The sequence below is a fragment of the Typopeltis vanoorti genome, chromosome 1 (assembly GCF_054136105.1).
Source record: "Typopeltis vanoorti isolate ZY-2024b chromosome 1, IOZ_Tvanoo_1.0, whole genome shotgun sequence".
Classification (NCBI taxonomy): domain Eukaryota; kingdom Metazoa; phylum Arthropoda; class Arachnida; order Uropygi; family Thelyphonidae; genus Typopeltis; species Typopeltis vanoorti.
Genome location: NC_143549.1, coordinates 101,131,015 through 101,148,494, shown reverse-complemented (window position 1 = coordinate 101,148,494; position 17,480 = coordinate 101,131,015). Strand labels below are relative to the sequence as shown.

The following is a 17,480-nucleotide window of genomic DNA, read 5'->3' as shown; positions in this document are numbered from 1 at the left end:
ACTCACAGTATCTATCATACCTTGCCTTGAACTCATTGACTGTCATAGCACCCACAACAGACTCTGGCAGCTTATTCCACTCATTTACCACTCTAAAAGCTGTAATACCCAGCTGTAATACCCTTGCTAACCACTATTGCCCAGCTTCCATAGAAGTCCCCTGGTTCTCCCACCACCAGTCCTCATCTCAGAAATATCCTCTGAATTAATCCTATAGAAACCTTTCGGCAAATTGAATGTCTCAATCATATCTTCCCTTTCCACCTATCAACCAATTTATGCAACCAACAAATCTTCAACCTGTTCTCATAAGGTTCATTCCATAGACCTGCTATCATCTTGGGCACTCGCCTCTGGATTCTCTCCACCTCCTCCCCATCAAGAAGAAACCTAGGTGACTAAATCCGGGCACAGTAGTCGAGATGAGGTCTTATCAAGGCTTGGTACAGAGGAACAATAACTTGCTTGTCTCTGCTCGTCAAAGTATTTTTCAGCAACCAAGTGATTGGATGAGCTGATTTGGCCACTTTTTCAATGTGTCCCCCTAAACTTCATCTCCATATCCACCAACACTCCCAAGTCCCTGGCCTCATCAATCTCGTGGAGTACAGTTCCACCAATGTGGCATACTGTTGCTAATCGTTTCACCCCAAAATGCATAACCTTTCATTTTGTCACATTAAATTGACATCCGTTCTCCTTAGCCCAGAACTCCAATCTCTCCAAATCATCCTGCAAGATTTTGACTTCTTCTGCATTCACTATTACCGTACCCAACTTAGCATCATCAGCGAACAAATGAACCTTTCCTCTTAGATCCTTCCTATATCGTTAATGAACAAATTAAACAGCAGTGGTCCAAGAACAGAACCCTGTGGCACACCACTAGTCACAGGTCGTCTTTTGGATTCTAATCCTGAATAAACTAATCTCTGATATCTCTCCATCAACCACCCACCTATCCATCTCACCAACCCAATATCCATCCCTATATGTTGCAGTTTACGGATTAGAATTCCATGTGATATCCTGTCAAAGGCCTTAACCAGGTCCAGCAGTATCACTGTAAACCCATTACCCTTATCCAGTTCAGCCGTCACTGTGTTATAAAACTTGAGCAAGTTACTGAGGCATGATCTACCCTTCACAAAACCATGCTGCCCCCCGTACAGTATTTAATTTTCATCAATCCATTCCTGTATTTTTCCCTTAACTACTTTCTCCAAGACCTTGACAACGACTCCTGATATGCTGATCGGGCGGTAATTTGCAACAGTAGTGTTGGATCCTCCTTTATTCAGTAGAACTATTTTCCCCTCTTTCCACACACCTTCGGGACTAAATCCGACCCTAGACTCAGAGTAAACAACATGGTCAAGGGCACTGATAATTCTTTCGCCGCTTCACGTAAGACCCGTGCGGTATACCATCCATTCCCACACATGTATTCACATTAAGGTTCTGTAATAGACTATTCACCTCCACTTCATTGATCCCAATTCTCGTATAAACTAATGGTTCCTTCATTCTTTCAGTGTCACCACCTGGATGACATACTCTTGCAAAGTGCTCATTCAGTAATTCCACTAAATCGACTGATGCAATGACCTCCTTACCACAGAATGATTCCTTAAAATCATTCTGCTGTGTACAGTTTTTTTTTTTTTGCTTGCAGCATATTTAAAGAACTGTTTTGGATTTTCTTTAGCTTGCATAGCTAAATTTCTTTCATAATCCGCTTTTGCTTTTCTTACCACACTCGTTACCCTTCTGGTCTTCGCTTTATACTGTTCGTGTGCCTGCAGGTCACCATTCTCTTTAAATAATGAATGCTGATCACCTGTAACACTAAAGGAAAGGTTTTTAAAATATTCTTGAATGTCTTGAACGTATCAATTAAGAAATATGATATGCGTATGGTAACGAATGTCTTATTTTCCTTTAACTGGAGACGTTGTAGGCTTTGTCTCTTCGTGTTTTAATCATATCTATCTTCAATATGGGAGTGGAGGATGATGAGAAGAAGCATGTGGGAATCGACTAGTGTTGGTGGGCTTCCCTGAGAAATTAAGTATTTTATTCTCCAAGACTTCTAGGTGAATGGCAAGAAAAAGTAACGTTCAGCAGTTTTCAAATTTAAGGGTGAACTTTATATTGGGTTGTAAGCCTTTAAGATAGTTTTTGAAATGTTTTAATTCTGTTTTCAAGCCTGCTTAAATGACGAAAATATCGTAAACATAACCAATCCGTATTTTTAGCTTTTCGTGGTATCCTCTGGTTTTCCTTTCAGAAGATTCCATATGATTGAGGAGAGCCCATCGTATACGACCTTGTGTTGGTTTCATGTCTGAATCCTGAAACTAAGAAAAAAAAAATCCATATATTCCCATTAACATGTTAGGCTCAGTAACTTAACAGAGCTATATAACTTGGTTATATATTATTAAAGTACAAGCCATTAGGAAAAAGAAAACCAGGACGTCCTCTTAAACTATTCAACGATGACTTCTAAGGCCGGAACAGGCCATGCTAGGCCTAAATCCTTGATACGTATGATGATGATGATGATGATGATGATGATGATGATATAACTTGGTTTCATAAAAAAAAAAAAAAACATATTCGGCAAGATTAAATTTTATGTACTCTCGGGCTAGACTGTGTGCTTTGTTGGAGAAATAAATCTTGTTGCATCCATATGAGACCGAATAACACTTCTGGATGAGATTCGAAGTAGTTTTTTTTTTTTTTAAATCCAAAAGATAACTGAGTAGTACCCCAATATCTCATACCGGGGGGGGGGGACTACTGACTCTTGATCACTGAAAATATTTTCGAAAGAAAGAAGAGGGGTTATTTCTTTATATATGCATGCAATTAGGAATGACATTTGCAACATTCAGTTCGTTTAGTGTTTTCAGCTATCTTGGTGTCATTGTAAATATTAGTCTGAAAGCTATATTACATCAAAGAAATTTTTAAAAAAATAGCAATTGGGAAAAGTACAAGTTATATTATATTCCCAATCTATAATTCAACATTTTCAATTATTTAAAATATATTCTAAAATATATTGCAATTGGAAAGACAGACACGAATTCTATCTAGGACGCCATGAGCGTTTATAAGTACTTTGCAGACGAGAAGTTATCAGTCCTTCAGAGCAAGTAGTAGTAAACAGAGAAGGAGGGGGGGGGGAAACCAACCAAATGAAGATTTGTTGGTTCTCTATTATAATCACCAGTTCTATACTATAGAACTGGTAATAGTAATAGAAATCTGATCTTATTTCCAAAGGAAATTATCCTATTAAGCATAATTTTTAGGAAACCTTGTATTTCATGACTGCAATTTTCTGTCGCGACTTTTACTAAATAGGAGTAAAGTAAACACTGAAAATACTTGAGGTAATATTATGGTAAATCAGGCTATAAATAAAAAAAAAATATTTTACTTATACTACTTATGAATAATGACGCTTTTTATTCCCTAATCGGGAGTAGGCGAGGCCTTTATAACCCTATCTAGCTTTTGGAGACTGAGTGGGCAGTTCAATCTCCACTGCTGGCCAATCAGAGATAGCTGTCCCATGTCTATTACTAATTATACGCGGCTGCTGATGAAGTGATCAGCAAACAAATGCTACCATTTCTTGTTGCCTAACCCTAACAGGATATGTTATTGTCAGATTGCAAATGGAAGTAATTGAATTCCAGTGCAATACTGAACTAAAAAATAAATATAACGAAGTTGTCATACCAAATTTTTATAAATATCTCGGCAGTAAATATCCCAAATATAAAATTTATTGTTCAATAAATGTGGAAAATTATTTTCAATTATGAAACTTAATAAGTCAAAGTTCTACTCACAGATAAACGATTCTAGATTAAATGCAATACTTCATATTGCAATGCTAAATGAAAAAGCAGATATTGACATTAGTACAGAGGAAAAGATGTCGGGTTTCAGGATAAAAATCAAATTTAAAAAAAAAAAGGACTCTCATAGATGTTTGATAAAAGGAAGGAGTATTTTAAGAGAGATGATTTGCACTTAAATGGATTAGGCACTTGGCATTTAGAACATTTATTGATAAAGGATAGAATAAATGGTCAAAAACAGGGAATGGGATTTGCTAGGGAGGCAGGTGATAGAGTCAGCTGTAAATAGTACTAAGGTCATTAATCGCTGTGAATTTGGGATTAATTGTTCACAGAAAATTAACAGTATACAGAATCTGCTAATTCACACACACAAGGAAATTATGGGAGGAAGGGAGTATTGCAGTTTATGTATACTAATGCTCGAAGAATTCGGAATAAGTTCGAAGAATTTTTGCCATTACTTAGTACAACTTGGCCAAAAATTATAGGAATTAGTAAGATTTGCTTAACTAAGAATGACATAGTTATAGGTATTGAATATAAGGGGTACAGTATTTTCAGGCAGGACGAAAGAGATGACAGAATGGGGGGAGGTGGGTACTAATGATAGACGAAGCGTAAAAGCCAAAAAAAAAGGTAGAAGTGCTTCAAGGTGACAGGTATGTAGAGGGCAGTTCATTCGAGGCTGTTTCGCGTGAGATAGAAATCAACAGGGCGAAATATGTAATCTGTTGTTGTTATAATCCAAGGGGTATAAGGGAGAATGTAGATAGTATGTATTGGCAAATTAGCAAAATGAGTAAAGGTCGAGTAATTATTATGGGGGATTTTAACTTTGAGGACATAGATTGGGAGAAGGAATAGTCACAAGGAACAAAGGAAATGGAGTTTATACAGTTGTTAAGCGATAACTACCTGAGACAGCATGTAATGGAAGGGACAAGGGATTCGAGAGTGTTAGATCTGGTCATAATATCGGAGAACATATCATAAGTAATTTAGTTACACTGTCTCTGCTTGGGAAAAGCGATCATGTGGTCTTGACCTGGGAGATTGTAAGATGTGCTGAATATTCTGTTAAGAAGGGGTATATGTGGAATTACAAGACTGGTGATTATGACAAGCTGAGAAGTCAGCTTTCAACAGTGCTATGGCATGAGAATTTGAAGGGGAGAGATGTTGATCGTGCGTGGAATATTGTCGAGGTGTATTTAAAGAAAGCTGTATCATGTATTCCACAGTCAGAAGGAGAAATCAAGTAGGAGTAAGATGGATGAATAATATTATTGACTAGGAGTTGTAGATAAAGAAAAGATCGTGGAGGAAGTATAAAGAAAAAGGAGATGAGCGTTCCCATGAGCAGTACAAGGTACAGGCAAAGAGAGTGACCTGTATGGTAAGGAAAGCCAAAGCTATTATGAGAGAAAGCTAGCTGATGAATCCAAAAGAAACCCTAAGGAGTTTTTAGTTATGTGGCAAGTAAAAGGAAAAATGACCATGGAAAGGTTACTTTAAAAAGTGTTGATGGTAGGGAAATTACAGAAGCAAATCAAATAGTTGAGTTGCTTAGTGATCATTTTGCAAAAGTGTACCATCTTGGTTGTGATATCACAGTGTCAAATGTGTCATTGACTGATGAGAGTCTAGAGATAGATGAAATAGAGGTGTTTAATATATTGCAGAACCTTAATGATAACGCTGCCATTGGGTTAGATGTCATATGGGCCCATGTGTTACGGAATTGTGCACAAGAATTAGCACCTCCTCTAACCAGGCTGTTTAATTTAAGCCTCAGTTCGGGTAAAGTACCAATAGAGTGGAAAGATGGGAAAATAATTCCACTGCATAAGGGAGGCTTCAAGACTGAGATTGCATATAGACCAATCAATGTATCTGGAGTGGTGGTTAAGGTTTTGGAGAAATTGGTAAAAATTAGAATTCAGGACTGGGTGGACAGCAATATGCTACTTTATAAGGGGCAACATGGTTTTGTAAAGGTAGGTCTTGCCTCAGTCACTTGCTTACTTTCTATAATAAAGTAACAGTGTAGTTGGATAAAGGAAATCCTTACTCAGTGATACTACTGGACTTTGCAAAGCCATTTGACAGGATTTCACACGGAACTCTGTTGCATAAATTAGAGCAAGTGGGTATGGATCCGAATCTGGTGATTTGGATTAGAGGGTGGCTAGTGGATAGATATCAAAGAGTGATTTATGGAGGAGCTAAGTCCAGGAGAAAGCAGGTGACTAGTGATGCACTTCAGGGATCAGTGCTTGGTCCTCTATTGTTTAATTTGTACATCAATGATATTGGGAATACTTTGAAAGGAAATATCCACTTGTTTGCTGATGATGCAAAATTAGGAAGAGCGATAGTCAATTCAGATGATGTAGATATCTTGCAGGATGACTTAAATAGGCTGACGGTATGGACTAAGGTAAAAGGCTGTCAGTTTAACCTCGATAAGTGTAAGGTGATGCACTTCTGGAGGATGAGATCACACGGAACTGAACTGCAAGAAGTTGACGAGGCAAGGGACTTGGGAGTTATTGTGGACAGAGAACTTAAGTTTAAAGGGCATATTGCAAAGATTGCCAAAATATCACATCGAATTACATGGTTGTTGAAGAACACATTAATAAGCAGGATAAGGATGTTATTGTTCCATTTTTAAGGCATTAATAAGACCGCATTTGGGCTATTGTGCACAGATCTGGTCACCTGGATTTCTTGGTGATGAAGAAATGGTGGAGAGAAAGTTACAAAGATTGTCGCAGGAATGTGGGATGTTCCCTACGAGGATAGAGTGAAGATCTGTGGGCTCCAAAAACTAGCTGATTGATGTAGGAGAGAAGATGTGATAGAGGCATATAACTTATTAAAGGAATTTTATAGGATTGACACTGATGACATTTTTAAGACCAGTGCAGGAAGGGAGAGAACGAGGGGGCCGTCCCTGGAGATTATGTAAGAGTTGGGTTAACATGAGTGTTAGAACCAGATTTTTTGCTTGGAGGGTTGTGAATGGGTAGAATGTGTTGCCAGAGGTAGTTGTGAATACTTTGTCTGTGAATGAATTTAAGGAGAAGTATGATAGATATATAGGTATATTTTGGAAATATATAGGTTGGAATCCCGGTTGAGACGTGGATAAAAACTTGTTATATTTTTAAAATTTAAAAACAAAAATGGTTATAAATTTAAAATTTAAATGGTGGTGTATTTATTTACATAAGTCGTAAAGGCCCGGCAACAAAAGGGCTTTTGTTAGAGCCTTTCTTTTTTTAGTTTATGTTTTGGTTCACAGAATAATATTGAATACGGCCCACGTCTGATATACATTTAATTGACTGACCCTTTCTGCGTTTCAGTTTGAGATCCGTGATCTAGAGTATAACAATACACTACGCTTAATCCAGTAATCATATTCTAAATAGTTGTAAAAAAAGAAGAAAAAAAAAGAGAATTGTATACTGTAAGAAATTGTATTAAACCTTTTATAGTTACATTTGCAGTACTTACGATTTCAGGCTCTGAGTATTGAATTCGCCTTAGATCCCTAGCACTAAATACTACGTGATTTTCCGTTTGTTTTAGAAAATTATAACACTCAGATTCTCAGGCAATTCAAAAACTCAGAGATCAAGAAACGCAATGAAGTAAAATAAAACTTTTTTCTTACTTTTTTTTTTTTTTATCATCAGCGGTCTTTACAGTGCTATCTTTACGAATATTGCGACGTGCTTTAAGTACCCAGTAATCATATTCCTAAAAACTCAGATATCAAGAAACGCATAAAGTAAAAAAATAAAAAATAAATAAATAAAACTTTTTCCTTACTTTTTTCTCATCGCTGGTCTTCACCGTATTATCTTTACTAATATTGCGACGTGCTTTAAGTCTTAATCCAGAAATCATATTCTTAATAGTTCATTCTTTCTTCTTCTTTTTCACATCTCACACACACACTCGGCACCAAAAAAAATCTAGCAATGATGATTCCTGATACCATACGTGCGATGATTCCGCATTCGTGCGAAACACTAATTCACAATGCATCACTTGGCAGATACCCCCAACAACTACATATATCGCATGGAAATACTTTTCATAATTAAGAACAGAGCCTGATAATTTAGTTCCGTATTATTTTCCATAGCTCTAGTGACACCAATAATCTTCTGCCATATCGAGACCTTTTGTACGAAAAGAAGGTTGAATTTGAGGTATTTATTGAAAAATATTAGGTAGTCTAATTAGTTTTAAATTATCTTAATCAGGATTTAAATCGATCGGTACCCGAGTTAGTCGATCTCTGGCACTATATATATATATATATATATATATATATATATATATATATATATATTAAAACCCGAGTTTCCGGGAGATATCTATATAATATCTATATCTATATCTATATAATCTCTCTCTCTCTATCAGTGTATCAGTGGCGCACCCAGAGGGGGGGGGGGGAAGGGGTTCTGGCACCTTTAAATTAAAAGGAAAAAAAACCAAAAAACTAGAAAATTTTCCCCAAATCTTTTCTAATTAAAATTCATTTTTTATTTATTTTGTGTCGTGTCTTCTATTTCTATACTACTTATGAATTAGCGGTCACATAAGGAATACTCTATATAGCTCTCTGGAATCACGGCCGCTGTGAACAGAAGGCGAACGAAGTAGTGCTTGGACAGACCGAGCGCTACTTCGTTTGCCCGAGCCGGACCAGAGGAGATCACGGGTTTCATGTATTGACGATCATTGCAGATGCTTAGTCATACGTCGTAAGCGATGCGTAATGTGTATTCTCAAATCGTCTACTAAACTCTTCCCCCCCCAAAAAAAAACAAAAAAAAAACAATAATAATAATCCTGAGTGCGCCACTGGTCTCTCTCTCTCTCTATCCAAAGGCTCTGCTAGTTTTGTCTTTCAAAAAGACTTCATCTGTGTATAATACATAGACGTAAAAAGAGATAGTGCATAAAAACATTACTTGGGTACATCACCAAAGTTCTAAATTATTAATGGATTGCTCATATTAGAATGAATTCACGGACTAGCTGAGTCGTTCTCGTGCACGTGGACGTGGTCTAGCGATAGCCATATATGAATAGCCGAGTAACAATCAGAAAGATTGTGGCTGAGGTTGGTATTAAGGTGAACAGGAGTTAGTGCAATTTATGTTGATTCTAAGAATTTTTTTTCAAGTTCATCATATCATTTGTAAATAATTTCGGATCTATCCCAGTTTACTAAATGTATAATGGATTGATGGTCATTTGGATCAGAAGAATTAAAAACTTGACTAGATAAGGACGTAGCACTGGTTCTGTCATAGGTGTCAAAGCTCAATTGGTTTTTCTGTGTTTGTCCATAATATGGGGAATTACAGCCACACCAAATATGTTACATGCCTGGACACTTCAAATTGTATGTTTAGGTTTTACTGGTCAAAGCCAGGATCGAAGAATTGTTAAGGTGGTGGTGTGTTGGGGGGGGGTGGAATAAGGTACGAATCGTATATTTCATGAGGATTTTTGTGTTAGAAATAGATCTGATATACAGAATGGTGATATAACCTTTCACATCATAACTCTCTTTGACACGGTGTGTAGGAGGATTAAACAAAATTGGTGTTTTAACTCTCCTATACACCTGTTTAGAAATTGACTGTTTATGATAATGATTCTTCTGAAAAATTGATAGAAGCAACTTTAATTCTTTGGCGATCTATTCTTCATGATTGATGAGAGTTATCGCAGGGATCTTAAAGTAGAAATAATACCAAAACTTTTGAGATGATAATGATGGGACTGGGCAAGAAGATATCTGTTTATGTGAAGGTTTCTGTACATGAAGATTTTTAGTTTTTCAAAAGAATGAGTAAATTTTACATCAAGAAAAGGAAGCGAACTGTTAACTTATATTTCCGCTGTATATTTTATCCTAGGATGTTGGTTTTTCAGATGGCTCAAGAACTCTTGGAGTAAATCTGGACTATGGCTCCAAATTAAGAAAACGTCGTCTATATATATTTTCCACAATTTTGGTTTCAATGGCAAGGAGTTTATTGCTCTTTCTTCTTCTAAGTATATATTTGCTAGTACAGGTGATAGAGAGTCGCCCTTATTATTATTATTATTATTATTATTATTCCTGACACCTCCAAGGAGTCCGAAGACTCATCGCGGGAGGACACTTACAACTGTCTCAACCACTACTACGAATCATCTCCATCAACGCCATCTACCGCCCACCTCCACAACTAGTATGTTTTGTCTGTAAATTGCGTGTGTTCTGAAGGGCCGATTTGTCTGTATGCGGGATGAAAAACCCGAGTTTCCGGGAGAAAAAACCCTGCTACCTCCGTATGAGATCGGCTAACTCACCTTCGATTGAAATCGACCAGATAAAGAATCCTCCCGTCGTGACGAGAATCGAACTTAGGCCGATTCCAATCGAAGGGCGCAATGTACCGTCGTTCTTTCCAATTGCGCTACGGAGGCACTATTATACACATATATATCGTGAGTTTGACGATTTTGGATCAACACGAAGAAACTTTTATCGAAAATGGTCTGGGTAGATATAGTTGGAGAGTTGGAAAGGAATAAAAATGAATTAAATTCAATACGTGACAAATGGCGGATTTTTTAGATAGCACCTGGTTACAAAAATAATGTACATAAGTAAACAACGGAATTCCCCGTGATACGATGAAAAAAAAAAAAAACCTTAAATCATTAGTGTTTGAGCCAATTTTAATGTCAGAAGAATGAAGGCGTATTATGTACATTGCATTTTTAAAATTTTAAATTTATTTCTTTATTATTTTCTTCCTTTATTTATTTTGTACAAGCAATTCCAGGTAATTTAAACGAATATCAAGCGTTTTTCCATGCGCTGAAATATTTATGCAGATTCCCATTTATGCAGATTCATCTGCAGTCCGGTTTTTTTTTTTTTTTTTTTTTTTTTTTTTTTTTTTTTTTTGCTAAATGGTATTCAAGCCCATTCACCGGATGTTCTACTCTTTACAAGAAATGTGGGAACTTACAGAAGGCATATTTTGATGTGCAGAATACTTTGCAGAAATGGCGCTGAACACCGTTAGAATACGCATTAACCGTAACCTATCTAATAAGCCTTTATAGGCTATTAAAGAATAATAACATGAAATTTGATTATTATTTCCTGTTATTAAACTAGTTCTTGATTTTTATTGTGATCTCGAACAGCAAATATTACTGAATTTAATAGCAATAGTCCGAATATAATTCCCATGATATAGATCTAGTCGCTGCAGAAATGAAACACTCCACAACGTTTACATTATATCATTGTCAAAATCTGAGTCAGTACCTTAATATATATATATGTTGGGAAGGTTAGTAGCTACTAGTTTTATCTCTATTGGCGTATTTTGATGTGTGTGTGTGTGTGTGTGTGTGTGTGTGTGTGTGTGGAAAACAGTTTGAGGACTAAATCTCAACTGCCTCCTGAATGATTCGATTAAAATATAAAAAATAAAATAAAAATCCAGCTCATGAATACTTCGTAACTCGAGAATTATTTATGAAGCCTTACCAGCCTAAGAAAAATTTTATATCCCCACCTTTTATAAATGATAAGAGAACCATCTCTAATCTCAGAAATAAAAATTTTCATAACATTTCAGTCTTGAGATCGCCCATAAATTATATAGCTGTATACAAGACAGGGTTCAAACCAATTTTAACTTATAGATCTGAGAGTTAAGTTAGAAATAAAGCAGTTGATCAAAGACTAATTCCCACAAATATGAAAGTTCCATGAAAAAATGAAGGAAATAACAGAAGTCATTAATGACAGAATCATATTAAAAATGAAGATGTTAGGTACACACACCGACCACTGAATTAGTAACTTTTATTTTACATATAGGCATGCGACTGCCAATACTGATGTTCTTCAAATCTCTTCACATAGTTCTGTAAGATATGAATCGGGCACAGCCTTCATTAAATGCTTCGGTCACTTGCTGCACATAAGAGGTTCTGTTTATCCGTACAAGTCTTCTCAGACTACTGCGATCTCGTTTCTGATAAACTCTCTTAGGATCACCATTACGACTCTTAGACAAGCAGTACAGATTATTTTTTCCCCACTGATTAACACTTAGGATATCTCACCTTTTGAGAAACCATTCAGCTCTGCTGTTTTCAAAATCGTGGCTCTAGCCAGACGGGCAGTCACAATAAGCCTTTTGTCGAACTCCGGAAGATCCTTTGTTTTTTTCCCCATTGTGACCAACACTTTTATTGATGATTACTGACCAGCAGCATTCTTAAATAGTTGCCTAGAACATGTGGGGATGCACATGACCAAATATTTTTCATATACGCTGCTTAAGCGACGTTTACATACATCTGCATAAAGGTTTCTAATTCAGTGGCCGGTATGTGTAGGAAGTAGAAACTTAGCATTGTTAGCATTGAGTAATGTATGAACAAAGGAAATCTCAGGTGATATGATAACTCAAACAGAATGGAAAAGGAAAGATTAGCAAAATAGGTGGTTGATGCCAGAACATAAGGAAAAGATCCATAGAAAAACTTAAGTTCTAAATGGACTGATGCAATAAGAAGTATCTTAGAAGACCGAAGTATCTTAGAAGGCCGAAACATCTGAAACTCTTGGAATCTTGAAAGATAATAGATTTATTTGAAGGAAAATTGTTGATATGAAGTTAGTGTAAGCTTTTCATGTTATCTGATCACAGTACGAGTATGATCACAGTATGATCTCGTACTTTCACATATTAGGATGATATTAATGATGATGATGATGATGATGATGATTTCAGATGTGTAGGAGAAAATAATCAGCTTTTGTAGAGTATACATTGCCAGTCCAATTTTATTATGGATATGGTACTTTAAGACAATGGAGGCTATATAAAATTCCAAGCAGAGACCACGATGTAATTTATGCACACTCTTCCTCTAAAAAAGAGTCTTCACATATATCTCCGGCATTTTTATAGGTATACTTTTAATGCATTACCCTTATGTTTTAAAAATGTAGTGGAGTGCAAACAATTTCCAGAAGAAAAATAATATTGACATGAAAACTTTCCATGTCACCCGCCATTGGTTGTGTAACTAATTCGCATCCCAGTAGAAATTAACAAAAAAAAAAATCTAAACATATTCATCTAGTTCCACATCTTAAACTTAAAAAATTGAGATTAAACTTATTACCAAACTTTTATTTTTTCTAATATCCATTGCAAATAATATAAATTTTATTTATTTATTTATTTTTAATATTGACCCCCACACACGAGGTCACGCAAAAACTACATAACAGCAGTTGTTGTTTTTTTTTTGGTGCGTGCGTGCGTGCGTGCGTGCGTGCGTGCGTGTGTGTGTGTGTGTGTGTGTGTGTGTGTGTGTGTGTGTGTGTGTGTGTGTGTGTGTGTGTGTGTGGAGAAAGAAGTATTCTGTCAACACTTTTCTTGAGAAGCTGGGAATTATGGAAAGAGTATCTCCGACCCTACCACTTCTTGCAGTAGAGACTTCAAAAACTAAAACCAAATGAGGTACACGACATCTATTAAATATCAAATGTGAGAGGCGTGTCTGCATTATGACAACGCAGGTCAGAAGTTATGCCAAACAATCTCATCGATGAATCAGAAGAAATGACTACCAGTTGAGCAGGAGAAAAGATTTGACCCTTTCAAGATCTGCTTTGAATTTGTTGATGCTCTTAATTTGTTTCGATTTGTAGTGTATGCTGAGTGAGAAGCTGAAGTTTTTGACTTGAGTCGTATAATACAGTATATGCTGCATTATTATCATGGACTGCAAAGGTACATTTTTTTAGAGAACCAGAGCTGTAGAGGTCACGGATTTTTGCAGCACAGTGGAGATGAAGACCCTCATTTCAGTGAGGATTATTTCAGTTTTTCAGTTGTTTGAGTCTGGAAAGTGGAAATAGTAATCACACCATAGAAAAGAGACATAAAAATCTCGATCATCACACATGGCATCTTAATAGTGACACCGGGAACGAGATGGAGATTGCTAGGAGGAAATTGATCTTATGTTCCGAGTTGTAAAAGGCGAGAAAACATCTGCAATCTATTTGGGGGAAGATGGTTAAGAAAAAGGTCCAAATTGTTGTAAGAATGATGAAGTTTTACCTGATATTTTCTGGTTAGCAAGTTACTAATTTGAGTCAGATCATGACTGACAGCAAATGGTCCATCTTGATCAAAGCAGCTAGAGAAGGAGAGGCAGTTTGTGTTATGAACGTTAAAGTCTCATAGGAAAATAATATAAGAATATGGGTAATTAGGATTTATGAAATTAGCCTTTATAGTTAAGAAGTAAAAGTGAGCTGCATGGTCGCCTGAATTAGCAGAAGGGTAAAGGCGCAGCAAGTTGAAGCAAATAAAACTATAAACTAAGGTAAGAAAATCTTGAGCAACGCCAGATAGTAAAGTGGGGGTTCCCAGATTTGATAACTTTTGGTATGAAATATCTATTACTCCTTCATATGAAAAAGCATCACGCAAGATCGACTTGAGGTAGCTGAAGTGGACTACGGTAGTGGAGGATTCCATTTGGTGATTGTTCGGATAAGAATAGCATATCAGTTTTGATACTCTTAAGTGTGGTGTGTAAATCTTTAATGTATCGATGCTGCAGTGTTAGTGAAAAGAAGATGGAAATGTTTTTTATTGGATGAATTTTTTGTATAAATTGTTATGCCTTTTGTGGGGTATATTTTTTGTTGCCATGATTATTTTATTTATTTATTTGTAATTTTCTGCTGTATTTTTTATACTTTTTACTTTTTTTTTTGTTGCTTTTTGTTAAATATTTTTGATACCCGCTGTAGCACTACTATTCGTTTAGTTATATTTCATGGTTGAATTAGTGCATGAAACTTATAGAGCAAGAGCCTGAAGCGGAGGCGAGAAACTTGTACACATACCTTCCACACAAGATGTTTCTACAATTAACACGACAATAGAAGGCAATAAGTATTACTATTTATTTAAAATCATATATTTCAACCTGAATATTTCAGACCATCATCAGTGGCGACAATAGTTATTTACCAAGTAGAACGCGAACGACGGATTGATTTGAAAAAGTAAGAGCCGCATGATGTTATACATGAAACAATGTAATGGTGTAACTGAGGAAGTCATGCAATGTTGATAATTTATTAGCTATTAAAAATATTGATGTTCGATTAAAATAAGACTCTCATATATAGAGATTATATATTATAGAGATATAGGACTCCCATACATAGATATAGAGAGGTAGTCGTTCCGATTTAAATTGGGACCGTGAAGTATAGCCTTAGTGCTTTCTTTAAACAAGCGTTCAAATTTATACTACCGACATCGATGAAGTAAGGGTGTTTCAGATCATAGGATGGTGTGGTCTCTATTTATTCCGTGCTGTGCCCAAGCCAGATTTATCATATTATTAGCTATTACTAATATAAGATTGGTGTTCTTGTATTCTCTTTTCTACAGAGTCCAGCTCGCCCAAAGTAATGGATTCTGAGATGCCAAAAATGTAAGGAATTGGAACTCTATATAACAAGGAAATAATACGCTTTGTAATTAATGAGATCCAAGAATAACGATGGCGATGTCCTTATCTTGTGTTCCGGTGCATCCCAATAATCTTCAAAGCATGCGGTTATAATCGTTGCATTGTTCATTAAATGATGTCATAGGTCCCATAAAATATAGGAGGGTGACCAACATGGTAGAGAACGCCAAAATCAGAACATGAGAGAAGATTAGCCAGGCTGGCCAAATGTAGTAAGAGGTATTTCCCTGTGTGGTGAGTAAAAGGAAGAATAATTATGGAGAATAACTTTAATGAATACTGACGATAAGGAGGCGATAGAAAAAGAACAGATAGTTGAATTAATTAGTGATCACTAAGTGTGCACCATCCAGGGTGGGGAACGAACAATGCATGAGAAGTCGAGGACACATTAGTGCCGTGTGCGGGTTGCAGAAGAGGACCGAGATAGAAGTTTATTATTATTATTATTTTTTTTTTTTGAAGAGTTGCAGATTGTAGTTGTTTGGGAATACTTCTTGAGGAAGGCTGTTCTATAGGCCAGAGGTAGACGGAATAAAAGAGAATGAATAGAATCAGGTTCGTTGTGTTTTGCAGTTGCACAGTAAAGAGGACAGGATATGATAGCACAGAACCCTGAGGCACTACAGCAACTGTTGCACCTGTTAATACAAGAACTGCAGCTGTAGTTCTTGTATTAACAGGTACAACAGAAAGTGAAGGAATGATGGTTGCCAATTCAGTGGAGCAGTGACCATGGAAGTACTTGTAGAATAGACACAGTGCCGAAACACTGCAACTGTGAGATAGAAGTTGAAGTGAGTTTATAAGAGAGGGATCATCTATAAGCCTAATTGCACGCCTCTGGCTGCAAGAATTTTAAGAGAAATTTTAGGTTCACTGCTCATAACATATGAACAGTATTCCAAATATGGACAGATTTGGGATTTGTATATAGTGAAGAGTTGGTTGGATGTAAAATAGACTCTTGAACGAAAGAGAATGCCAAATTTCTTGGATTCTGTTATTTCATATGATGTGTTTATGCCGGGAGAAATTGGAGGTAAACGTTAGTTCAGGCAAAGAGATCTGATCACGTCTGGTGATTTGGGTATTATTGAGGATAGGGGTAGGCAAGCTGGGATCTCTTTTGCGAGAGAAAAAGCAGGACCGTGTAGACTGTTTTGGTGGAATTGAACATAACAAGGTTGATGTCCTCGCCCCATTTTAGGATAGTATGTAGATAGATCAATGTTTTAAGCCATTAGTTGTAGATGACCTTGTAGACTGGGTTGTCAGAGTACTGCATGCTTTGTCAAATAAGTAGGATGAGTAGAGAGTACTGCAAAGCTGTGGATGGGATTAGTGCTCATTGTGAGCAGGTCATTTATGTACAGGAGAAAGAGTGATAGGTGATAGGACGGAGCTTTGAGGCACTCCAGCATTGAAGGTGAAGCTTCAGGAAAGTGAGCCATCTACCATGACTCGCAGAAATCGACCAGAGAGAAACATGGTTACCCAATTACAGAGGGTGGCAGGGAAACTAAATGATGGCAATTTGTTTAGTAGACCTCGATGCCGCACGTGGAAAGCTTTGGAAATGTCAAGGGTGGCAGTAAAAGTTTCTCCGAACCTTTCCTTGGTGCATATCCCGTGGTGGCTGATGTAAGTCTTGAATCGAGGAAACCGTAATAGCAATCGCTAATTAATTCGTGGACCTCTAATAGGGGACGAGTTGGCTGTTGATGACTTTCTCAATTATTTTGGAGAGGACAGATGTGACAGCAATCGGTTGGTGGTTTGACAGTAGACGAATATCCCTTTTTTAGAATAGGATGGATATGAGATTGCGTCTGTGCTGGAAAAAGAACCAGATATGTATAATAAATAATATACGTATACTGACGATGTAGGACAGGTGTTATCTCTGGATCACAATGTTTGAGAACAATTTGGGAGATGCCACCAGGTCTGGAAGACATT

General features: G+C 36.7%; 1 protein-coding gene across 1 annotated transcript in view; it reads right to left on the bottom strand.

Moving 5' to 3' along the window:
• LOC150110257 (dynein axonemal heavy chain 5-like) overlaps nucleotides 1-7,808 on the bottom strand; it is a 972,373-nt gene extending 964,565 nt beyond the window's left edge. Inside the window, exon 1 of the mRNA XM_090394637.1 lies at nucleotides 7,731-7,808. Within this exon, the coding sequence (XP_090250763.1) occupies nucleotides 7,731-7,808 (78 nt within the window). The remainder of the gene's footprint in view (nucleotides 1-7,730) is intronic.
• Nucleotides 7,809-17,480: the final 9,672 nt, after the last annotated feature.